At 53.9% G+C, this 24870-nt stretch overlaps 1 protein-coding gene across 7 annotated transcripts; it reads left to right on the forward strand.

The window, feature by feature from the left end:
• Window positions 1–420: 420 nt before the first annotated feature.
• On the forward strand, window positions 421–24045 carry DMTN (dematin actin binding protein). 7 transcript variants are annotated; one of them, XM_081513460.1, is made up of 16 exons: window positions 2458–2615; window positions 10606–10812; window positions 11059–11133; window positions 11874–12029; window positions 12977–13021; window positions 13361–13460; window positions 13861–13917; window positions 14161–14313; window positions 14781–14908; window positions 15777–15882; window positions 21613–21677; window positions 21837–21885; window positions 22050–22057; window positions 22242–22307; window positions 22579–22659; window positions 22785–24045. In XM_081513460.1, the coding sequence occupies exons 2-16, from the start codon at window positions 10795–10797 to the stop codon at window positions 22896–22898; spliced, it is 1221 nt and encodes a 406-aa protein (XP_081369586.1). In that variant the 5' UTR covers window positions 2458–2615; window positions 10606–10794; the 3' UTR covers window positions 22899–24045. The 7 variants fall into 7 exon arrangements, 4 of the variants coding, with proteins under 4 accessions (XP_081369586.1, XP_081369608.1, XP_081369597.1 ...); XR_014060449.1 differs by lacking the exons at window positions 2458–2615; window positions 22050–22057 and adding an exon at window positions 421–490; XR_014060442.1 differs by lacking the exons at window positions 2458–2615; window positions 22050–22057 and adding an exon at window positions 1363–1402.
• The last annotated feature ends 825 nt before the right edge of the window (window positions 24046–24870 follow it).

Raw genomic sequence — 24870 nt, forward strand, 5'->3', positions numbered from 1 at the left:
CAACCTCAGCCACACCCAGGGCCTCTCCTTTATGCTAGAAGCCGCCCTCTGACCCTTCAACAGAAGCCATCCCTGCCTTGTTCCTATCGTTCTTCCCAACTCCACGCTGAGCTTTCTCCATTGGGGAATGTTGCCCAGTGCCGTCTCCCTCCCCAAGACCGGCCTGTTATCTGGCCCTGAATTAAGGTTCTCCTGAGGCCGCCGGAGCCAATCCCAGAGCCTTATGGAAGGAGAGGGAAGGGGAGAGTGGTGGGGCTCCTGAAGCTCCCCCACCCCCACCCCAGCACTGAGGCCCCCTCCCTCTATCACGGAAGAGGAGGCAATAGGAGTCACAGCCGCCTCCTCCCCCCTGCCTGCCGCTGCTGCCTCCTCGGCTGAGCTGGCAGGTTGTCTTGGCAACGGGAGGCGGAGAGGAGATGCGCCGAGGGATGGAGGTGTATGTCACCGAGGAAGCCGCTGTGCTCCTGCCCCACGCCCCAGGCCCTTGAAGGTACCAGAGACCCCCCATCCCCTCCCCCTGCCCTTTCCCCTCGGCCCCCTCACTCTCTATCCAGGGTGCTTGTTTCCCTGGGGAATGCTCCGCTCCCATCCATTCCTCCTGAGCCACCTCATTCCAGGCCCCTGTCCCCAGCTGTCTTTCCTGGCGACAGCTCATTCCAGCCCTACCTCTGGGGACCCTGGCACCGGAAGGCGAATCTCCTGGAATGGGGTCTGGGGGAGGGGGTGGCACATGAAAACAGAGAAGGAACCGAAGTAGTGGGAAAAAAATGAGGAATTCTAAAGGGCTATCTGACGTTTGGTCTCCTGGAGTAGGAGACAGGCTGTGCAGGACTAGGGTGGGGCCAAGGCAATAAGGGTTGGGTTGCAGGGTTAGAAAGCTGAGAGGCCAGGCTGGCTGTCTAGAAAGGCCTGGTTCCCCTCTGCTGGGTGTGTGGCCCGCTCCTGCCACGTCACGGGTGCACCTCTTCCTGCAGCATCTCCTGGCCTTTTTCTCATGGTTCCATGGATCCTGTGTTTCTCCCTGTCTCCCTGTTCTGCGGTACATCCAACAGCTAAGCCCAGATTCTTTCCACTATTCCTCAGCCACTCAGCAACCTGTCGTCTTAATTTCTCCTTTCTTTCTGGAGCCCATCCTTCAGGATTCTTTCTTCTCTGTCTCCCACTAACCCAGACACATCTCTCCCTTCTTGTCCCTACCTGTCCTCTCTTGCCCTTCTCTCTTTGAGAAAGAAGTCCTGGAGCACACTCTCACCTGTCTCCTCAAGACCCTCCCCCTGTGATTTTTCCATTCTGTTACCCCAGAGCCCCCTCCCCAGATTCTAGATTTCCCCAACGACAGCTGATAGCATCAGCTGAACGGCTGTGGGCAGTGGTTACCAGGGCAACAGTAAGGACTGCCTAGGTAGGCAAGTGCACAGAGGTGGAGAGGGGGCAGGGCTGGGGCCAGGGTCAGTTGGCAGGGTTCCCTCACCTGCTCCTGGGAGTCACACATGAACCAGACTCTGCTCTGAGCCCAGAGGGAACCAAAAGGCCAATGACAGGGTCCCGGAGTGGGGGGTGGATTCCCCAGTGTCTCCGTTCCCACAGTTCTACGCAGGGGCCTGGGCATGCCCTGGCAAGAACTTCTCTTTTGAAGACCCTGCCCTGGAGAGAGAATTGCGTCCTTCCCACTAACCACTGCTGTGCTCTGTCCCCCGGAGATTTGGGTTATGGAAGGGCCAACCTGGTCTCTTGTCCTGAGGACCTGGTCTCCTAAATCCTCCCATTCTGACCTCCCCAGGAGAGAGTTAACCACTTCTGGCATCCAGCCCACCCACCCCTCCCCTTCTCAATCTACGGGCTTTCATACCGGGGTGGGGGAGTGTAGGGGGAGGCTGGGACCCCAGAGGCCTGGCTGGTAGTGGGTGATGAGTGGGAGAGACAGGTGCTTGGAGAAATCAAGTGTTGTCACCCCTTCTGTGATCAGTAAAGCCCCCACCCCCGTCCCCCATGCAAACGCTGGCTGTTTAGGAGGCTCGAAGGGCTGTGTGTGTGAGCATGAGTGTTGCTGGGCAGGGGGTGGGTGTGGGAAAGGGAAAAAGGCCAGTGGCTGGCCGAGTCTGCTTCCGATTCTGCTTCGTCATGATGCCCGGTTAATGCTCCTCTTGTTTGAAATGGATTGAGCTGCAGCGAGCAAGCGAGGTGGAAGAGCCGACACACAAACACACACCCGCAGGCCAGCAGCCACACGCTATCAGCTGGAGGTGGGGAGGGTGCAGGAGTGGGGAGCTGCGGCCCGCCCTGCCGCCGCCGCCGACGCTGTCTGCCTGGCCTGCCCACCCACATACACGCCCTCCAGCCTGGCCAGGGATCGAGATCCGGGATCAGCGGAGGAGTAGGGTGGGGGCGAGGGAGTGGGGGCCCAGAGGGTAGGTCCCCTCCTTCGCCAGCTCCCCACCCACTCGCCCACCCCAAGCCGGCTTTTATCTGGTTATTTGTGCTCCGGGAAAGCATGCTGGGTTCCTGGAAGAGTCTCCTATTACCTGGACTCTGAGCAAAAGCTGCAGCCCCGGATCTGCGTCTGCCCCTGCCGGCTTGGGGCCTCAGAGCATCTGGGCCTCAGTGTCTGGGAAGAGGTAGGTGGCAGGACCCCCAACACCTCCCCCATTCCCCTCCCCACCTCTTGTCTCCTCTGTGGGCATTTTGGCTACAGCACCTGCCTGGAAGTGAGGTTCTGAGTGGGGGCAGGAGTCCCTGGGGAGGGGTCAGCTGTGGCCCCTTGTTCAGTGGGAGAATGGGCTGGACCCTGAGGCTAGCTGGGTTTGGTCTGATCCACCTCCTTCTGATTTTGGGGGCTGGGGTGAGCCACAGTATCACCGAGTAGCTCCCTTCCCCTAGCTATGCTGGCCAGAAGTCCCAATGATGGTGGGTTGTGGGGGGTGGGGTGAGTCGCCTGGGTGGGTTAGAGAGCTTTCTCTCTTTGCTGAATGATGGGAGGGGAGTGGGGGTTGCCAGTCTGCCAGTCTCCTGCCACCTTGCCACAGATGCTCTTGAGAGGGGAGTAGTTCACTCGGAGGCCTGAGTGCCATTGGTGTGGGGCCTGCTCCTTGGGGGAGGGGCCCAAGGAGCCCCCTTCCAGCCCTTAGCTGGCCAGGCTAGGTGGCAGGGCGTGGCCGCAGGGCTGACTACGGTGCTCTCCCGGTGTGGGCTGTAGAAATGCTTGAAGGGGCGGTGGGTGGGGAGGAGGAGCTGAGCAGATGCAAAGGCACCCAAGGAGGATCAGAAGTACCCCCTTGCTAGCTCTGCCCCTCCCTCTGCCTGGCAGGCCAGGCTCCCTGCCCTTTGGGGGGCAGAGTGTTTGCTTCCCAGGGGACTGGGTTGCCAGGATGCGAGAGTCAGGGGAGAAAGGACAGGTATGGGAAAAGGCGTGCAGTCTTGCTTTGGGAAGGAGGGGACATGGGGAGTGCCCACGGGATGGGTAAGTGGGGGCTCTGTGTGCCTTGCCATGCACGTGCTTGGGGAGGGGGTGTCAACCCATGGGGCAGGTGGCTGTGAGCGTGGAGAACAGGAGACAAGGTAGGGGGTGTGAGCGGGTGTCAGAGGCACCACATGGCAGCGTGGGGGGCCTTGCTGGGAAAGTGGGGGCGTGATCTTGCAAGCAGCGTGCGTTTGCTCTGCAACTGTGTTTCGGCGGGGGCTGCCTGTGTAGGTGAAGTGCCTGTGCCCCTAAGGGGGAGTCTGCCCTCCGTGCTGCCAGCCTTGCCACGGCCATGTGTCCAACACCTGAGCCAAATTGTCCACCTGGGGGTGCAGGTCTGAAGAATTCCTCCTTCGGAGCTTATGCGTGTATGTAAAGACCAGAATAGGATGCCCCCAGGATTCAGGAAACTGAATTTGGGAGGCCATCTCCCTTGCATCTCCCCCAGCCCTAGCCATTCAGCTGGTTAAAGTGACACGACCACCTGCCAACAGAACCGACTATAAGTAGAGGCCAGAGCAGGAACAAGCTGAGGACCAAGCAAACCTGAGGGGCTGGGGGAGGTAGAAAGAGGAGCCTCTTCAGAGCTGGGGGTGTAGACTGAGGATACAGAAACCCAAGAGAGAGCTAAAAGAAACCGGAAGATGAGATGCATATTTAGGGGAGCGGGGAGGAAGGGGGAGCCTAGGGCCGGGCCCTGCTGTCATCAGAAGTAAGGGGCAGCAGGACCTTGAGCAGGTGGGTTCCCAAGACGGGACCCAGATTTTGGGCCCTCCTGCCCCTGCGTGATGATGCTTCACCAGAGTGTGAGAGGGTGCTGTTGGGGGTTGGCATTAGAGGAACCTCAACCCTACTCCTAGCAGATAGAGCAGGGCTTAAAAATGGGGGTGGGGAAGAAGGAGTAAATGAGAGGAGGGGAGTGGGTACTCCCAACAGCCTTAAAAAGGAGCATGCTCAGGCTTGGCAAGGGATGTTCCCAAGAACCACCACCCCAGAGTAGGAGGATCTGAGGGGCAACTGTGGGTGTCCCCCCTACCCAAACACAGACACAGACCCTACCCTCAGGGCCTCCCCTGTAGGGCCAGGCTGCTCTGGCCCACCCTTCCCCTCTCCACCCTGGGATGCTGTTTTGGAAACTGGTGACCTAGCTGGATCCTGCCTTTATTTCTGGCATTGAGTTGTTGCCACAGTAACTGCGGGGGTGGGGCCGGGAGGGGGAGAGGGTGAAAGGGAAACAGAGCCAAGGGAAGAAAGATGAAGAATGGAAAGAAAAAGGGGACGGAAAGCAGAAAGAGCAGGATGGGACTCAGAGCTGGGGTGAAGCAGGCAGGGACAGTGTAACTGAACCTGGTGAAACAGGAGAGGAGTAGAATCGTGCCCACCTGACCCCCAACCTACGGGGACAGCCTGCCCATTTCGTAACCCGTTTACTGTCTGCACAGCCAGCCTCCAGCCTGGCTTGTCCCTGCCCCAGGGCACAGAGCCCGTAAGCCAACCCTCTCCCACCCCACCCCCAGCCTCTCTGCTCCTTGTCCACAGGCCAGTTCAGCGAGCAGGATTTTGGTGGCTCCGCAGTGTAAGGTTAGCGCACGGGACCCCAAATCCCAAGTCCATATTAAAGTGGGATCTTGGGGACCCACGGAAAAGAGCATTCATTGACTTTGACCCGAGATAGACCTGGGTAGGAATTCCAGATTGGCTTTTATGGGGAGGTGCGGGGGTAGGGGCGGGGGGAGTTGGCAAGTCAATCTCTCAGCCGTGTACTCGTCGCCTGATGGGGAGACGTGAGCTTGTGTGAAGCTAGAGAGGATGAGTGCAAGTCCCTGGCCCAGAGCTAGTGGTGGTTGGTTTAGAACGCGGGCGGGGGAAAGCTGACTAGAGGATCCAGACCGCGGGCCTGTCGGTCGAGCCTCCATTTCTCAAAGTCCAGGGAGCCGAGGCAGGTTCAGCTCCTACCTGGAACCGGCTCCCGCGGGGATGGATGGGCGGGCCTTATCACCCAGGCCAAGCGGCTCTAGTTGCTATGGAGACGGGGCGGGCGGTGTGAGGTGGGGCCGGGCTGGGGGCTCAGATAAGGCGCAGATGCACAGCTGGCGGAGGGTGGGGCGGAGATGGAAGGACTGGGAGCCGCGGCGCAGCTGAGATGGCCCTTCCGCCACCTGGGCTGGCCTTCCTCCGCGGCGCTTTCCCTTTCCTCCCATTGCGCCCTCCCTTCCTGCTGCAGCCTGCCCTCTTGGTCTGTACACCGGAGGCAGCCGGGAACTGGGAGTGCATGTGCAGAGACAAGGGATGTGCACGGGGTGGGAGCAGGCGCGGACAGAGCAGGGACAGCTGGTGCGGACGCGCGAGGAAACTGGCTTTGGGAGGGGCTACGCGTGGGTGGAGTAAGCGATTCGCGAGCGTAAGACGTGATTTGAGAGAAGCTACGAAAACACTCCCTCCGTCCCTCCCTTCCCCCTCGCCCTTCCCTCCCCCCAAGCCCCTACTCCACCCCAAAACATTTTCTCTGCTGGCTTAATATTTCACTAGTAAGACCTTCACTCCTTAAGGTTAGTCCCGAATTAACATGCCATGTCCCCGAAAGGGTAAGGTATTAACAATTGCCGCAGAGTGCTTTCCAACACACCAGGCTCTGGTGTGCAGGTTCCTGAGAGAAGGTGGCTCAAGGCAGAAGGCGAGGAGACCCAGCCCAAGGGATGAGCCGGGCGCTGTGGAGAAGGGGCCTGGGCCAGAGCGGGGACATCGTTATTCTGAATCATTTGAGTGGCTGCGCCTGTAGCACCGTGTTCGTGCAGGGAGGAGTGGGGGGGGGGTGTCACAGTTCAAGACCTTGCAACCTGTGACCTGGTTCACGGTGGCCCCCTCCCCTCCCTCTCTGGGCAGTGAGCACTCTGATGGGCAGACCACTAGGGAAGTTCCTTCATGACATTCTTTCTCAACCCCTCTTTCCCTCCCCAAATGCCTTTCTTTCCAGGTGGCACAGTGGTAAAGCATCAGCCTGCAATGCAGGCCACTTGGGAGTCAGGGCTTCCATCCCTGGGTCAGGAAGATCCCCTGGAAAAGGAAATGGTAACCCACTCCAGTATTCTTGCCTGGAAAATTCCATGGACAGAGGAGCCTGGTGGGCTATAGCCCACGGGGTTGCAAAGAGTCAGACATGACTGAGCATGAGCACACACCACCCTTTCTCTCAATATTTATTGCACCTTCAATGTTTATTAGGTCCTTTACTGAAAATACAAAGAATCACTAGGTATACTCCCGGCCCTCAGGGAGCTGATTGTCCGGTCTTTGCCCTTGTCTTCGCCCTCCCTTTCAGGCCATCTCTAGCTCCTTTTTTCTTCTAGTCCTCTAGGTGCTTCCCAGAATGCTATTTTTGATCTTCTTTCACCATTGGCAAGGTCATGTGCAGACTACTACCTTTAGCTCAAATGGCTCCCAAATTTGTGTTTCCCGCTACTGCCCCCACCTCAATATCAACCTGGCAAGAAGTGAACTCATTGCCTCCCCTTCTCCTATCACTACCTGCTCCTCCCTCTGGTGGGGTTTCCAGATCGAGTTCTGTTTTTCACATTCTGCCTCTTCAGCCCCAGGCCCAAGTCTAGAGCCTCACCATCCCCTGCCTGGACTACTGCCATAACTTCCTGGCTGGTCTCTCTGTGGACCTGTCTAATCCATCTCCCAGTCTGCAGCCAGACTCATTTCCCCAAAGCACTGCTTAGCTCTATCACTTCTTAATTTTAAAAAATGTTCCTAAGCATTCCATAGCCTCAGTTGCACACAGAATATATTCGGAATCCTCTAGTCTAAACTTGAGGCATCTACAATCTGGTCCCCAGCCTCCTGCCCTAAAACTGTCTCAACCTCTTGAGCTCCACAGTTCAGCCATGTTTGCTGTCCCCAGACAGACATAGTGCTTCGCCGTGTCTCTGGTTTCCATCATGCTGCTCTCTCTTCCAAGGATCCCTTTTTAGTTTTTGCAAGATCTACAATTAGGCACCTTTCAAGACCTGCCTTAAATACCTCCCCTTCAAAGAAAGGATTTCCTTTGTGGCTCAGTTACCAAAGAATCTGCCCGCAATGCATGAGATGCAGGTTCGATCCCTGGGGAGGGAAGATCCCCTGGAGAAGGAAATGGCAACTGACTCCAGTATTCTTGCTTGGAAAATCCCATGGACAGAGGAGCCTGGTGGGCTACAGTCCATGGGGTAGCAAGAGTCAGACATGACTTAGCGAGTAAAACCACCAACACCTCTAAGAATTTTTTTTTATTCCCCCCTCTTTATACTCCATTAGGAGTGATTCCTCTCTCCTGTGACCTCTCACAGCCCCTTAAACCATCTTTTTTTGTTTTTGCTGCACCCTGTAGTTTGTGGGATCCTAGTCCCTCAACCAGGGATTGAACCCTGGCCCTCAGCAGTGGGAGTGCAGAGCTCTAACCACTGCATCACCCCTTATACTATCTTATCTGGCATATGTAACTATTTGTTTGCATGGCTATTATCTATACACATGGCTTCATTTCTGGAGGGGCAGCTTAGCTCCTTTGACTCATCATTCTGTTCTCCATAAGAACATAATGGTCTGTGGTCATTGTAGAATAGGTGCTCAGAAAGTATTTGGTGAATGGATGGATAAAACAATACACAACCAGGTGGGTAGGTGGATATATGTAGGTATGGGTAGGTGGATGGGTGGATGGATGGATGGGTAGGTGGGTGGATGGATAAGTGCTTGCCTCTAGGGCTAAGTCAAGTGTATGGGTATTTTGATACTGTCTGTTAACAAGGTAAAGATGAAAGAGGAGTGAGAGGGAGCTAATAGCTCTTTGAATATATACTAGAATTTATTCTGGTCCTCAGACACCTAGTTAAAAGCATTACAAAGTAAGTGTTAAGAAAGCAAGAGAAAGATGAAGCTCTGGAATAGGCTTAGCAGCATGGGCACCAAATACCTAGTGTAACCCTGATGGTCAGAGTCTCGTTTAGAAATGCTTGACTCTAAAATTCCAAAAAGACTTAAGAAATGTGGCATTTGCTAGTCTGTCTGCACCGTGAACCTGACACAGTACTGGGAAGGCACTATGAATCATGCCAGTGCTGAAGACACAGTCATTTTTACCTCCACGACACTGGACAAGTTTTTAACCTCTCTGAACCTCTGTTTTCTCACCTGTAAAACAGGTCTACCTTATAGGGTTGTTAGGGGGATGAAATAAAATAATCCTTGTAAAGCGCTTGTCAAAATAACCAGCTTGAGTATTCAAAAAAAATAGCTATTATTATTATAGAAATTAGCAGTCATTCTAGTTAGCAAAAATACATGTCAGGCAACATATAATCAAGGACTGAGTTACATGGTCTCTTTTTAAGTTCCACTGGAATTCAGAGTAGAGTTTATCAGTGAGGACTAGAATAACTGGGAAGGTCTCCTAGAGGAGAAGTGTTAAGGATGATCCTTGAAGGATGGGTGGGATCTGGGAGAGGAGAATAGTTCAAGGGCATGCACAAAAGCAGGGGAGTGGGAGTGAGCTGCCTATGCTCAAGTAGGCAGTTTGGTGATGGAGAGACAGTGAGAAATAGAATGGCCTGATATAGAGTAACAGATAAGATTAGAAGCACCAATGACTTGTCTTTCATGACCTTCTGTGGCAAAGAGTGGCTATGAAAAAGCCATCTAAATTCATCAGTCCTCAGGGAGATAGACATCATAGTAGTTAACGCTTTACATAGAATTTATATTTCAAACATTTCACATGTTATAACTTGCCTAATAATCAGAACAACCCTATAACACAGATATTGTGACCGTCTTCCAGTTTACAGATGAGAATGTGAGTCACAGAGAGGGTAAGCCACTTGCCCAAGGTCACACAGCTGCTGAGTAGCCAAGCCTCCTCTCCCCAGGCACTCCAGTCCAGAGCCCACACTCTTAACCACTATATGATTGCTGCCTCTTCCCTGTAGCTTTTGTAGCCATCAGCTTTCTTCATCCTGTGGCTTACTGCCAGCGGCTGGAAGACAGTGCCACTGTCACCATCACACTGGAAACTCAGCCAGGCATTAAATGAATGGTTATTATGTGTTCGGTCCAGGGGTGTGTGGGGAGGATGGGAGGATTGCTAAGGGAGTTACTGAGGAAGGAGACCTGGGCTGTGCCCCCAGGGGAACTCCTAATCTTTGCAGCAGATAGGACCCAGCTCCCCAGGATCCAGCTTGGAGGCCTTCCTGCTGAACCAGGGGGCTCTGGCTTGCAGAACAGTAGTACTTGAGAGGACAGCCTCAGCTCAGGCATTCGAAGATGGTAGGGAACTGGGATGTGGCCTTGGTCCCCAGGGTGCTTTACCAAATGCCCACAAGTGAGATTGCCTGCTGTAAGGGCACAGGGGGCTGTGGCTCCCCTCCCTTCTCCACTGGGCGGGGATCCTACCCAGGGCAGAGAGACAGTCCCCAGTCAGTGACTTGACTGCTTCCCACCAAGTTGCCTTTGCTCTGTCCTTCCCTCCTACTGTAGCCACCTCATAGTATTACTAAGACCTGTGTAAAGCTTTCTGGGGTGGCAGGGGACTTCCCTGTCAGTCCAGGGAAAGTTAAGCCTCTGTGCTTCCAACGCCCAGGGCATGGGTTCCATCCCCTGGTGGGGGAACTAAGATACTATATGCCATAATGTGGGGCAAAAAAATAAATTAAAAACAAAAACCACCACACCTTTCTGGGCTATGAGAAGGTGTGGTACCTTGGACAGTAGGTTAAGCAGGAGAGGGGGAACGGGCCAAGAACAGAGCCAGGGAAAGGCCATGGCAAGGGAATGAGAACCTGGGCCTGAAACTGACCACCGGCCAGGCAGGGCAGGTGTGAGGAAGCAGGAATGTGGAGACTGCGTTGGGAACGGCTGACCCCTGCCGTCATTTCCTTTCCAACCAGAGAACAATGGCTTAAAAACAAGTGTAGCCCGTCCGCTTTCCCGTCTCGCCAGAGGCCACAGGCAACCTCGCTGTCCCCGCGGGCTGAGCAAATGAGAAAGCAGAAGCCGAAGCACTGCTCCCCGGAGACACGCGGGGCCAGAGGGGGGCTATCCTCGCCCCCGCCCGCCCTCGGAGATTGCGGGGCCTGACAGCCCCGGCTGGCACGTTCTCCCTCCCCTTCCAGGCCCTGCACTCAGCCAGCAGCCTGGACAGTCACCGAGGGATGAGGGCGCCACAGCCTGGGGGAGCGCCCTCTCTGCTCTCGCGGCCCCGAGCGCGCAGTGCCCAGGAGCCGGACAGAGCCTGACGCCCGCGTCGTCTCCCCTCGCGCACAGGATCCCGAGAGTGATCCGACCGTCCACATCCTTGCTGCATGGAACGGCTGCAGAAGGTGCGCGGGGCTGCACCTATGCCGGGGCAGTGGGGTGCTGGAGACAGAGGGGCACGTGGTGGGGGCCAGGCTCCTTGCAGAGGGTCAGGTCCGGGAGTCGAGGGTGCCACCTGGTGGTTTCCCGTGGCACCGCACCCCAGGGCCCCGGAGGCCTAGGGAAGCCCTCCCCTACCCCAGCCCGCTTGCTCCAGCCCGGCCCTGGCACCCACGCACATTCCCACCTGCCTGCCTTCTCGCTCTCCCCAGCAACCACTTACCTCCCCTGGGAGCGTCAGCTCCTCCCGAGACTCCAGTGTTCCCGGCTCTCCCTCCAGCATCGTGGTGAGTACCCGTTGGCCACCAGCGTCCTCAGGCTGGGAGGAGGGAGGAATTGGGGACAGGCTGTGTGCTGGGCAGCGTCACTCAGACGACGATGGTCCTGCCAGGGCTGGCAAGCAGCGAAAGCCCCAGATCCAGAGAAGATTCCACGTACCCCCTCCTTCTGGTCTGGTCCTGTCTCCTTGTACCCAAAGTGCTAGGTGAAGGACTATCCTTGTTTTAAGATCACTCTAGCATCACTGACTCAATGGACATGAGTTTGAGTAAACTCCGGGAGTTGGTGGTGGACAGGGAAGCCTGGCATGCTGCAGTCCATGGAATTGCAAGGAGTCGGACACGACTCGGTGACTGAACTGAAAACCCCTTAAGGGCTGCCCTGGTGGCCCAGTCGGTAAAGAATTTGCCTGCAATGCGGGAGACCCAAGTTCAATTCCTGGGTTAGGAAGATCCCCTAGAGAAGGGAATGGCAACTCGCTCCAGTATTCTTGCCTGGAGAATCCCACGGATAGAGGAGCCTGGTGGGCTTCAGTCCATGGAGTCACAAAGAGTTGGACAGGATTGAGTGACTAACACTTTCACTTTAAACCCTTAGAATTAAAACAACAGAAATGATAACTTATAGGAGCTGATCTCTATCATGGCTGCCCATCTTCTTCCTAATAAATTGCAAATCAGGTTTGTAAGGTCAGTATTCTAGATGAGGCTTTTGGCTCCTCTGTTCCATGGGTACCATTTCCCTTCAGGCCAAGATGGACAATCAAGTGCTGGGCTATAAGGACTTGGCTGCCATCCCCAAGGACAAGGCCATCCTGGACATCGAGAGGCCTGACCTCATGATCTATGAGCCCCACTTTACCTATTCTCTGCTGGAACATGTGGAGCTGCCCAGAAGCCGGGAGGTAAAGGGTGGGAGGGTCCTCTTGGACGGGATTAGGGCAAGGGCTTCCCCAGCCGCACTGGGTGGGGGACAGGATCCCTCTCACACTTTTTTTCCTGGAGGCCAGACACCAAAACAAGAAAGAGAACCTGTGCATGGGAATCAACAGTCAGCTGGTGACTGAGTATTTGTACTGCAGAGCAGGAGGAGATGGACTGGCCTCCAGCTGGTTCCAGGTAGAGAGCAGGAGAGGCCATGTTTGAGTGGTAGCAGCACAGAGTGGGGTGAGGTAGGAATGGGGCGCGAGTGGGCAGAAAGTAAGAAAATTTGTGGAAAGCATGCAGAAGCCAGCAGCTCAGAGGCCGAGTTTAGCAGCCTGAAGTCGGGGGCCGGAAGTCCTAGCTGAGTGTGACCTGTGTGATGGTGTGGTCTCAGTTTCCCCTCCTCCAAAACAGAAGTGATACCTTTGCCGGTCCACCTCAGCAGGTTGTCAAATGCACGAGATAACTCAGGACAGGTACTTTGTAAACTGTATTGGAGAAGAGGGCCGTGTCATGGCTGAGTGGAGAGAGAGGGCCAGGCTATGGGGAGACTTAAATGCCTGGCGAGGGGCCCCGACTCCATCCTGGATACTGTGGGTCTTGTCCCTTCCTGTTGTTGCTCAGCTGTGGGATCAGGGCCAGAGCCACCTTCAGCTGGCCCTCAGAGCACATGGACACTGCTCCAGAATCCTCAGCTTCTTCCGTTTCTTCATGGGTCCTCGGGAAAGTTTCAGGACCCTCTTCGGGAAAGAGAGGGTGGAGGGCCAGCCCTGAGAGCTGGCAAGGACTGGGAGAGAAGAGGTGGCCCAGAAATCAGTGGAGCAATTGCAGGATTCCGCACGGGGGAAGAAGTGGTCCACCTGGGGTCCTAGGGACGAGGGTTTAATCCCACCCTTGTGGCTCTGACCAGCCTCCTCTCCATTCACAGCGCTCGCTGTCACCCAAATCCACATCCCCCCCACCATCCCCAGAGGTGAGTCTGCCCCGCACCTGACAGTGGTCCAGCCCTGCTCTGATGGGGCTAACCCCTGCCCCATATACATCCAGGCTGGGCTCGGCAGAACCTAGGGGGTGATGGAATCAGAGGACCTTGTCCTGTCACTGGCCAGCTCTGGGTGCATCTGTGTCTGACCCAAGATCTCATTTAATCCTTTCTCCTGGATCAGGCACCATTAGTAGCTCAAGTCCTTGGAGAGCCTTCCTCTGCCCTGGGGTTGGGGGCGTGTGGGCTGCTAGGGTGGGCGCACCAAGATAGTGAAGGGGTAGGGTGGGGAACCTGGGAGCTGCAGTGAACCACACTTCTGCTCTGCAGGTGTGGGCAGAGAGCCGGTCTCCTGGAACCATCTCTCAGGCTTCAGCCCCCAGAACCACTGGGACCCCCCGGACCAGCCTGCCCCATTTCCACCATCCTGGTAGGTTTTACTGTCAGCGTGGCTACATTCTTGCCCTAAGACCTCTTTTTTCCTTCAGGAATCCAACTGCCTTACTCTCAGTCCCCTATTCTCTGGAGTATATGCACACCACCAGAACTGGCTAATGCTGGAACCCAGGCAGAGCTCCCAGAGAGAGTAGACCTGTTGCATTTTCCCTCCCACCCAGACAGAAAAGTGTAAAACATCCCAATCCCTGAGGGAGGGACAGTTCTAGGATCTCCAGTTCTGTCTTGGCTCTTGGCAGGCCCCAAGAACTTCCTACCTCTTCCCAATCCATGTCTCCATTCCCTTCTTTGACCCAGCCTTTCCATCATCATCACTGTCATCCCTCCCCATCATCACCACCTCCTTCTCATCCACTGTTGCTCCCTCTCCACAGAGACCACTCGCCCAGATTCCAATATCTACAAGAAGCCCCCCATCTATAAGCAGAGAGGTGAGAGTTCCCCTGACGGACCAGCACCCCCTTTCCCGCCACCTGCTGGGAGGCTGCACTGAGGGTGGGAGGGAGCAGAGATGTTCATAACATGCCCTCTGCTCTTCCTCATGTATTGCTGTTGTATCCACGATCTTACAGGTGTGAAGAGGGAGACGTGAGCGAGTGGGGAGCTGGGGTGGGAGGTGGCCTGCTGGGCAAGGTATGCCCAGGCTGACCTTGACCTCCACCCCACCCCTGCAGAGTCCATGGGAGGCAGCCCTCAGAGCAAGCACCCCATTGAGGACCTCATCATCGAGTCCTCCAAGTTCCCTGCAGCCCAGCCTCCTGACCCCAATCAGCCAGCCAAGATCGAAACGGACTACTGGCCATGCCCCCCATCACTGGCTGTTGTGGGTAGGAGAAACTGCTGGAGAGGGGAGAGGGAGGCATAGACACTGCCTCGTTGGCCTGGTTGAAGCCCCAGGAACCCACCCCCAACCCCTGCATGAACCCTCCAGGCTCCTGCTCCCCCATCCGCAGCATTCCCATCCCTCTTGGTGCAAATGACCCTGCTTGTTAGTCATTCTTATTTCCGTTTATTTCTTTCACTGCATAACAGACATTTGTCGAATTTCTACTGTGTCCCAGGCTCTGTGATGAGAGCTCTGGAAAGAGAAAGAGAAATGAGACGAGGTCTTGGTCCCCAGTGACTTTTAAGTCTTGTGAGCATGTGTGGCCTACCTAGCTTCACTGCAAGACTAGAAAACATTACTTTTACTTTAATGGTTTGCAGTGTTCCCTTCAAGGTGCAGCCCTAGAGAGATGCAAGTTGAGTGTGTGGTTGATTGACTGATGTGCCTGCTTTTGCCTGTGTTCCCCAGAGACAGAATGGAGGAAGCGGAAGGCATCGAGGAGGGGGGCTGAGGAGGAGGAGGAGGAGGAGGAGGATGACGACTCCGGGGAGGAGATGAAGGCTCTCAGGGAGCGGCAGAGAGAGGAACTCAGTAAGGTAGCGTCTGGAGGCCCCCGCCCGCCTCCCTGTGTCATCCTGGGCTTCCTTCCAACATGGCAGCTGGAGAGGAGCGAGGCAATCTGAGAACCCAAAACTGGAAGCTACCAGCCCTCTCAGAGCCTGGCCTCAGAAGCCACAGGGCATCTTTCTAGTGTCTTCCATTCTGATCTGAGTGACTTCATGTCTGAAGAGCATACTGGTCAGAACATGTGAGGAATTCCCTTTCTTTGCCGGAATGTCAGGCTATGCTTTGGAAGGGACACAGGGATTGCATGTCACTGTGGGGGACACCACTTACGATTAGGACCAAAAGCACAGAAAAGGGTGGCGTGGACAGTGCTAGGCTTCAGCAGCCACAGTAGTTCATGGGACGAGGAGAAAGGAGTGAGCAGACTGCTGGCCTCCAAGCAGAGAGAAGGGCTCCAGGGAGTCACAGAAAGGCCACTGTTGGTGGCATGGGTTTGTGCTCTGGGCATTGTGGCCTGGGAGGCAGAGGCCCCTGGGGCAGAGTCTGACTCCCTGCTCTCAAGGGTGACCAGACTCAATGTGGCAGAGCTTCTCACAAGAAGGACAGGCTCCATGGGCTCTTGGCTACCACCCAGCCTTTCAGGAACTCTGTCCCCACTCCTGCTTGTGCTATACCCAACTCCAAACCTTTTGGAAATGAAAAACAAGTATCAGGACTTCCCTGGCAGTTCAGTGGTTAAGACTCCATGTTTCCAATGCAAGGAGCATGGATTCGATCCTTGGTCAGTGGACTAAGATCCCAGATGCCATGCGATGCAGTCAAAAAAGTTAAAAACAGAAAAAGAAAGAAACAAGTACTGATGCTGCCTTGGATCCATCTTCCTTTCTCCTTCCCCAGGTTACTTCCAACTTGGGAAAGATGATCTTGAAAGAAGAGATGGAAAAGTCATTGCCTATCCGGAGGAAAACCCGCTCTCTGCCCGACCGGACACCCTTCCATACCTGTGAGTGTCACCAAGGGGGTTCAGAATCGCCTGGCTAGACCCTGAATCAAATACTCTGCTGAATTTGTCACATGCCCAGCCTTGTGCTACTGTGGGTGTACGAGATGGAGAAGATTCCGGTGCTGGCTCAGGGTGCTCACACTCTCCTTAGGGCAAGAGCACCAGCTATGGAACAAAATGAGATGACAAAAAATGGCATCAGTTAAAACAGAATTAGCACATTTCATTTAATTCAACAAGCATTTATTGGGTATCTACCACATTCTTAGGGCTTCCCTGGTAGCTCAGAATGTAAAGAATCTGCTTGTAATACAGGAGACGCAGGAGATGCAGATTCTATCCCGGGGTTGGGAAGATCCCCTGGAGAAAGGAATGGCAACCCACTCCAGTATTCTTGCCTGGGAAGTCCCATGGACAGAGGAGCCTTGTGGGCTACAGTTCATGGGGTCACAAAGCATCGGACATGACTGAGTGAGCAACTCACACTTCACCATGTTCTTGATCCCCGGGGCTATAAAGAGTAAAACACTATAGTGCTGCCTCCTGGTAGCTTCAGGGTATGGGGAGAAGTAACATGGAAACTGGGGTTTTAGCATAGCATAGCAGGTGCTGGGAGATGAGAGCTACATTTGGAATGCTTTGAAAGGATGCTGACAGGGCCTGGGTTCCAGAGTTGGAGTCTTGCAGAATGAGACACAGTGAATGGGGGAGAAGGGCAGTGAAGATCCCAGGGATGGTGTGGGAACAAAGGCCAGGGGCAGCAAACATCCAGCCAGCGGAGAGGGCCTCTGGAAATCTGGAAATACAGAGCACAGAGTCTGTGGTAGAGTGGCCAGGGCTTTGGTGCCATAGTACTCATCACCAAGGCTAGCCTGGGCTTCCTTCCAACATGGTGGCTGGAGAGGAGGGGGGGCAGATCTGAGAACCCCAAACTGGAAGCTTGAGGCCTCTCACTGCCTGGCCTTGGAAGCCATAGGGCATCCTTCCAGTGCCTTCTGGTCAGAGCAGCTCATCAGGCCCCGCAGACACAAGGGAGAGGCAAGAGATTCTGCTTCTTGATGAGAGGAACCACACAAGGGCACACAGGCTCAGAGATGATGTTGCAAGCCATCTTTGGAGATAATCTGCCACCCTTTCCAGTTGTCTGGGTAAAGGCTAAAGATATTCATAGGCCAAGGAAGAGGGAATGAGTTTGAGAATTATACAGACACAGTCTGTATAGTAGTAACCCTGAACTTACAATTTTTCAGTTTTACAATGGTGCGAAAGCAATATGCATTCAGGAGAAACTAACTGTACCTCCAGTTTTGAGTGCTGACCTTTTCCCAGGCTAGTGATGTGCAGTATGATGCTCTCTTGACTTTTTTTTTTTTGGCCACATTGTGTGGCATAGGAAATCAAACCCGCACCCACACTCTCAAAAAGCCCAGAATCTTAGCCACTGGACCACCAGGGAAGTCCTACGGTGCTTTCCTGAGAGGGTGGGCAGCATCAGTGAGCCATAGCTCCCAGTCAGCCACACCATCAAGACAGGAAACAACCCGTACACTTAACAACCATTCTGTACCCAGATGGCTGTTCTGTTTCTCACTTTCAGTACAGTATGCAGTAAACTACATGAGAGATTCAACACTTTATTGTAAAATAGACTTTGTGTTAGAGGATTTTGCCCAGCAGTAGGCTCCTGTAAGTGTTCTGAGCACGTTTGAGGTTGACTTGGCTAAGCTCTGATGTTTAGTGGGTTCAGTGTATTAAATGCATTTTTTTAATGTTATTTATTTTATTTTTGACTGTGATGGGTCTTCGTCGCCATACAGGCTTTCTCTAGTTGCAGTGAGCTTGGGCTAATCTACTTGTGGTGGAAGGGCCTCTCATTGCAGTGGCTTTTCTTATCGTGGAGCACAGGCTCTAGGGTGCATGGGCTTCAGTAGTTGTGGCCCACAAGCTCAGTTGCCCTGTGGCATGTGGGAATCTTCCCGGACCAGGGATCGAACCGGAATACCTTGTATTGCAAAGTGTATTCCTAACCACTGGACCCCAGGAAAGCCCTGTTAAATGCATTTTGACTTACGATGGTTTATGGGCTTCATGACTCCATCATAAGCTGAGGAAGATCTGTAGAGGAGATGGAATCAACAGGACTGAGTGGCTGATTGGATTTGGGCAGTGAGGGAGAGATGAGTGGAGGGTTTTGCCTTGGGTTCTGGGTAATTACAAACCTGGGGCAGGTGTCAGGGGAAAGGTGAAGAGATTGGTTTGGGATACGTTGGGTCTTAAGTGCATGTAAGTGGGATGCTGAGTTTGACTGAGTTGGAAGTTTGAGGGGCGAGTCAGGGCTCAGGTAGAATCTTCAGCTTATATGTGGTAGTGGGACCATGAGGAAAAATCTCATTGTGTAGAGAGAGGGGAGAGAAGGACAAGGCACCAAGGGCTGTACCTTGAAGAGCATTTAACTATGATCCCCTGGGAGCATTGGCTGGGAAGAAGTGGGGAAAGAGACCCAGCCTTAGGATGCAGGAGGCTGCCCTTGAAAGAGTCTGGGGACTTGGACCTGGGAGCAGGTCACATGAGAAATTGGGCAAAGAATCCGCCTGCAATGCAGAAGACCCGGGTTTGATCCCTGGGTTGGGAAGATCCCCTGGAGAAGGGAATGGCAGACCACTCCAGTATTCCTGCCTGGAGAATTCCCATGGACTGAGGAGCCTGATGGGCTGCGGTCCATGAGGTTGCAAAGAGTCAGACACGACTGAAGCGACTTAGCCTGCATGCACACTGAGCTCAGGGAGAGGCTCAGTGAGAGGCTCAGTGAGAGTGGTGAAGGTTCAGAACAGTTTCTGCTGGGAATGGGGACTGGGTAGAGGGTTTAGGGTCTGTAGTGATACTCATCCACATGGGGTGGTGCTTCCCATAGCCTACGGGCTGAAGGGGAGCTCAAGGTTGATGCAAATTTTGTTTGTTTGTGTTTTAACAAGAGGAGTTTTTTTTTCATATTAAGTGTTTAAAATATTTAATTTATTTATTTGGCTGTGCTGGGTTTTAGCAGTGGCAGGTAGGATTTCATTGTGGCATGCAGGATCTTTAGTTGCAGCATGTGGGATCTAGTTCCTGACCAGGGATCAAACCCGAGACCCCTGCATTTGGAGCATGAAGTCTTAGCCACTGGGCCACCAGGGAAGTCCCAGGGTTAGAGTTTTGTAAGGCAGGTGCTGAGGGACTAAATGGCCAGATGAGCTGCTAAATGTGGATGGAAGTGTGAAAAGTAAAAGTGTTAGTCGCTCAATCATATCCGACTCTTTGGGACCCCATGCCGCCAGGCTCCTCTGTCCATGGGATTCTCTAGGCAACAATACTGGAGTGGGTTGCCCTTCCCTTCTATAGGGGATCTTCCCAACCCAGGGATCAAACCTGGGTCTCCTGCATTGCAGGCAGAGTCTTTACTGTTTGAGCCACCAGGGAAACACAAAATACTCGAGGTTATATGCTCAGTCACAGGTTGAAGGTCTGGGGAGCGTGGGGGATACAGATGCTGGAGGCCCCTTGAGACTGACCAATAGATGTGCCAGGAATGTGGCTGATGGAAAGCTTCAAACAAAGAAGTGCACTGTGACTCCAAAGTGGGATACCCAGGCTTCAATGTCAAGGTGAAGCCGCTGTGGACAACAGGATCCAGGAACTGACCATTGGAAGGGGTTGCCTGCTATGGAGCAGAAGTGAAGATCACTGGGCTGGGGGACTCAAGGAATTGTTAAGGCTCACATATGGCTGGGCAATCCACCTGGTCATTGAAGTCATATTTCAGCCAGATGATTTCAGTGTGGGTGGGAAGAGTCATGGTAGGCCTTTTTAGAGAATGTAGAATAGTTAAAGGCTGAAGAATGAGGCAGAAAGAGAGAGATGCCCTGGAGGTTGGATTCAGCCCTCATGCTCCACCAGGATTAACTAGTCAGGCAAAATTAGCTCTTTAATGTGCATTTGGCCTTGCAGAGTTGAGTAGCGAAACGCCTGCCTCAGCATCATTGTTGGCATTTCTGAACTTGTAGGGAACCAATGGTCATATGATTGCGTAGGTTACTAGCATAGCTGATCAGCCTTGACAATTGCAGAATTATGAACAGGCTTGTCATTCTGATTTAATGGTGATGTTGAAATTAATGGTCACTTTCAAACATAAATAATCTATCTAGAAGTAATTAGGAGTGAAAATCTTATAGCTGAAATTCTACTAGTCCATTGAAGGAGAAGTGCATACTTATTATCACAAAGGTAAAGTACTTCAGTAATGAATGAAGGACTTCTCTGGTGGTCCAGTGGCTAAGACTCCACACTCCCAATGTAGGGGTCCCAAGTTCGATCCCTGGTCAGGGAACTAGATCCCACAGGCCATAACTAAAGCCTGGCACAGCTAAATAAATAAATATTATTTAAAAATAATAAATGAGGGTTGTGAAAGCAGACAGTTCTCTATATAAAAGTAAAGAAGTATCAACGGGAAAAAAACGAAGTTCCACAAAAGGCATTTTATTCTCACAAATTTCCAAATAACATATCTTATAGGAGAATGTTTGAAGAAAACAATTATTCCTCACAGGCTAAACTTTCATGCACAAAAAAAAACTGCTGGTCAAAACAATTGCTATAGAATGCCAGCAAGGTCTAGCCTCTGGTGAGGAAGGAATTTTGAGATTAGCCCAAACGAAGCTTTCTAGGAAACCTGTTACTGAAAACCAATTTTCCTGAATTATAAGCTGTAGTTCTTGAAAGCTTAGTGGTATTGGAAGTGAAAGTGAAAGTTGCTCAGTCATGTCCGACTCTTTGCAACCCCACAGACTGTAGCCTGCCAGGCTCCTCTGTCCATAGCATTTTCCAGGCAAGAATACTGGAGTGGGTAGCCGTTCCCTTCTTTAGGGCATCTTCCCAACCCAGGGATCAAACCCAGGTCTCCCACATTGCAGGAGGATTCTTTACCATTTGAGCCACCAGGGAAACCCTTAGTGATATTATTAGATGACTAACGGCAAGTGACATCTAATCTGGGAATGTCAATTGAGTCTAAGCGACTGTGGTGCCATCTAGCAGCTGACAGTGCTGGGAGAACTACTGCTTCTGTTTTATGACATCAGGCATTTGAAATTTGATTACTAACATTGCTAAACATAAAACTGTAATAATTCGATTCTTTTGACTTATTTTAGACTTATTTTTGTATCCCAGAGGTTCATTGTATCATGGTGAGCCTCATCACCTAGGGTTCCCAGGTGGCGCTAGTGGTAAAGAACCTGTCTGCCAATGCAGGAGACGAGAGATGTGGGTTTGATCCCTGAATTGGGACGATCCCCTGGAGAAGGGAATAGGAATCCGTTCCAGTATTCTTGCCTGGAGAATCCCATGGACAGAGGAGCCTGGCAGGCTTCGGTTCACAGGGTCGCAAAGAGTCAGACATGACTTAGCTCATCATCTGACTCTGAATTTGAGCACTTGGGCCTTTGGCCCAAATGTCCATTTTGCGCACGTCTGTTAAAGAGAGGGAAGGCGTTAGGGGCAGTTCAGAACTGCAGCATGATGTTACCTGCTGCAGGTAACAGGCAGGAGCTGGAAACCGAAAGAGGTCCACTGGGTTCCCCCAAGTCCCCTCTCCATGGCCCTGCCTCTGGCAGGGGAGGCCAAGGAATGACTCTCAGGAATGACTGTCAGGCCAAAGGGACTGAATTGGGGCCTCCTGCTCTCTTCCAGCCTTGCACACGGGAACGTCTAAATCTTCTTCCCTCCCCGCCTATGGCAGGACCACCCTGAGCCGGGTAAGGTCCCAGCACCGAACTCACAGATTGCTGGGGAAGAGTGGGCATGTGGGGCCCGTGAGGGATGGGGTATTCGGGCACGCGGGGCAGCAGGCAGGGGGTGAAGGGGAATGATGCAGTACACTCCCATCTCCTCTGATCCCTTTGTGTCCTTTCCAGCTCCAGTCTACAGACTTCAGCCCATCTGGGAGCGAGGCTGAAAGCCCAGGTGAGAGATAGGGCTGACATGATGCTGGGCAAGGGGCTTGAGCAGTCCCCAGGGGCAGCCTGTGTGTGCCATGTGGGCAGAGCTCTGTGGCTGGAGGTGGGGGAGGCTGAACTGGCAGGTTGGAGGCCTGCTGACCTCTGAACAATGACTCTTCTCTCCCGCAGGCCTGCAGGTGAGTGCCCTCCGGAGGGGAACATGTGGACCATGGAAGCCACGGATGGATGGGGAGACTGGCAGTGCTGGGGGAGGGGGTTGTGGGGCCACGGAGTCACCTGGTGAGGTCGTAAGAAGCACATGAAGAGGCTGGGGAGGTCTCCTTGCCGCACTCTGGCTCACTGCGGCTTTGGTCTCCCCAGAATGGAGAGGGCCAGAGGGGGAGGATGGACCGGGGGAACTCCCTGCCCTGTGTGCTGGAGCAGAAGGTGAGGGGCAAGGGCAGAGGCAGGGGGTGGCGGGCAGGGGACAGAACCGTCTCTAGCGGGGGAGGGCCCGCTTGGGGAGAAGCCAGAGAAGTGAATGCACTGAGGGGTCCTCCGGGCTAATGGGAGGGGCAGCACGGAAATTGAATGGCAAGATGGCATGAGCCCCCACAGCCCCTGCAGGCTGATAAGGGGGCCTGGGGAAAGGCAGGGGTAAGGTTGACAGGCACCTCTATGAGCCTAATACTGGCCCTCTCTCCTCCCCAACCCCCAGATCTATCCTTATGAAATGCTGGTGGTGACCAATAGGGGCCGAACCAAGTTGCCTCCAGGTGTGGATCGGATGAGGCTGGAGGTATGCAGGGACACTGTGCTGGGTGGGTGAGGGGCTGCCTGCTGGGGAGGACCACCTCCTGGTCACTCCGCCCAGCCCCACCCATGCCTCCTCCCCCTAAACTGCCTCCGTGTGTCCCCTCACAGAGGCACCTGTCAGCGGAAGACTTCTCTAGGGTCTTCTCCATGTCTCCTGAAGAGTTTGGCAAGCTGGCTCTGTGGAAGCGAAACGAACTCAAGAAAAAGGCGTCTCTCTTCTGATGGCCCCCACCCACTCCATGACTGACCCTCACCCCTGCCGCTTCAGGACCCTGGAGCTGGGGTCCCAAGACCCCAAAGCATCATCTCTTGGTGGGGGGAGCAGAGAGGTGGCGCAGGGGTGGGGTTGGCTCCGTCACCCAGGTTGAGGGGGAGCAAGACCTCTGCTGTGTTGAGGTTGTGGGATGTGGACTTTCTTTCCCATAATGAGCTGGGACGGGGGAGGGGGGCCTCCTTCTCTCATCCCTGGTCCTCACAGTACAGGGCAAGCCCAGTGTGGACTCCAGCACACACAGAGTTAATGTTTGCATCCTCTCCCTGCCCCACTCCCACATGAATGTCCCCAGAAGAGAGTGATGAGAAATGAACATGGCACTTAGTGGTCAGGCCTGTCTGCTGGGTGGGGAGATCTCCTGGGCCTGATAGGCGGTCCCATGAGGGTAGGGAGCAGCCAGGTAGGCAGAGAGCACCCCAGCACCCTGTGTGTACCCAAGCACTCCTCTGCAGCTCACCTGGGACAGGTTCCCCTGCACCTGGGCCTCCCGCCTCTCAGCCTCCAGCAGGGAGGCCACCTGGTCCTCCAGCTCGCACCCTGCCCTGCCCTTGCGACCCCCAAGCTTCGAAGCCTCTTGCTCCAGCCCCGTGGCTTCTTCCCCAGAAGCCTGGGGCATTAAGTGGAGATGTTGCTTATACAGACCCCCAACCCACCATCAGCCTGCAGGCAGGGTTGGCTAGAATGCTGCCTTCTAGCATCCAGGTCTTGGGCGGAACCCATCCCCTTGGATGGGATCAGGAGGCAGGCTGAGAGTCCTGGCCACCAGTCCTGCCCATGCCCGTGCACCTCCCACCACGCTCTCTAAAGAATGTAATTTATTGGGGCACCCCCAGCTGCTTTCCTCACCTAACTCTCTGCCCTACCCTAATCACATTCCCAGCTTTTCTTCTCTCCAAATACACATGTGTATATAATTATATATATATTTTTGCCCGGGTCTGGGTTTTGTTCCTGCCCAGACCCTGAGATCCCTTTTCATTGTGTGTGTGTGTGTGTGTGTGTGTGTGTGTGTGTGTGTGTGTGTGTGTGTGTGTGAGATCATGCTGGGGGAGGGGGACTCTGCTTGGAATTAAAAGGTTGCATTGGGGCCCCAAATCTGTTTGTTCTTTATGAGCTTCCAGATAGGGGTAGGAGGGACAGGTGATGCCAGGCTGAGAAAAGCCATGGAGCAAGGGTTCAAATGGGGGAAAGGGGGGCGGCAGAGTTGGAGGAGGCAGAGATGGCACACATACTACCCACCTCCTATCCTGCCCCAGGAAAGCTGGGGCAGGCTGGCAGTTCCTGTCTGCCTCCTCTCCTTCAGGGGCTGAGCAATGGTGGCATGGAAAAGGGGACAGAAAGTCACACTGGAGGGTGATATAGAGCCAGCTGGGAAAAAAGGCTCTGTCCTCCACGGAAGCCCTAAGTGCAGCCTTTGGCAGTCAAGCTCATCAACAGTCAACATGGTTGTACCCTTCCGGGCCTGTGATACCCACAGTTTAATGGGGAGGCCAAACACCCAGGAAAGGTCAATGGTGTGTGAGTGGCAGTGAACTGATTGTCAAGGGTCAGGAGGGGAAAACTGGGGGGTGTTGTGTTTAGTTGTGTCCAACTCTTTGCGACTCCATGGACTGTACCCCGCCAGGCTCTTCTGTCCATGGGATTCTCCAGGCAAGAATACTGGAGTGGGTTGCCATTTCCTCCTCCAGGGAATCTTATCAACCCAGAGACTGAACCCGCAACTCTTGCATCTCCTGCATTGGCAGGTGGATTCTTTACCACTAGCACCACCTGGGAAGCTGGGTGAAGAAATGATGGGTGAAATCTAGCAGGAACAAGGGTCAAGCGGAGGCTGAAGGAGCAGAGGTAACTTGGTTGACTTGGCAGGACCACCCAAGGCGACTGGGCAGGGAATAGGCCTGCTTGAGTGGGTGGAGGGGG

Source organism: Giraffa tippelskirchi, chromosome 1 (assembly GCF_054371585.1).
Source record: "Giraffa tippelskirchi isolate mGirTip1 chromosome 1, T2T-mGirTip1v1.2.pri, whole genome shotgun sequence".
In the NCBI taxonomy this organism is placed as follows: Eukaryota; Metazoa; Chordata; class Mammalia; order Artiodactyla; family Giraffidae; genus Giraffa; species Giraffa tippelskirchi.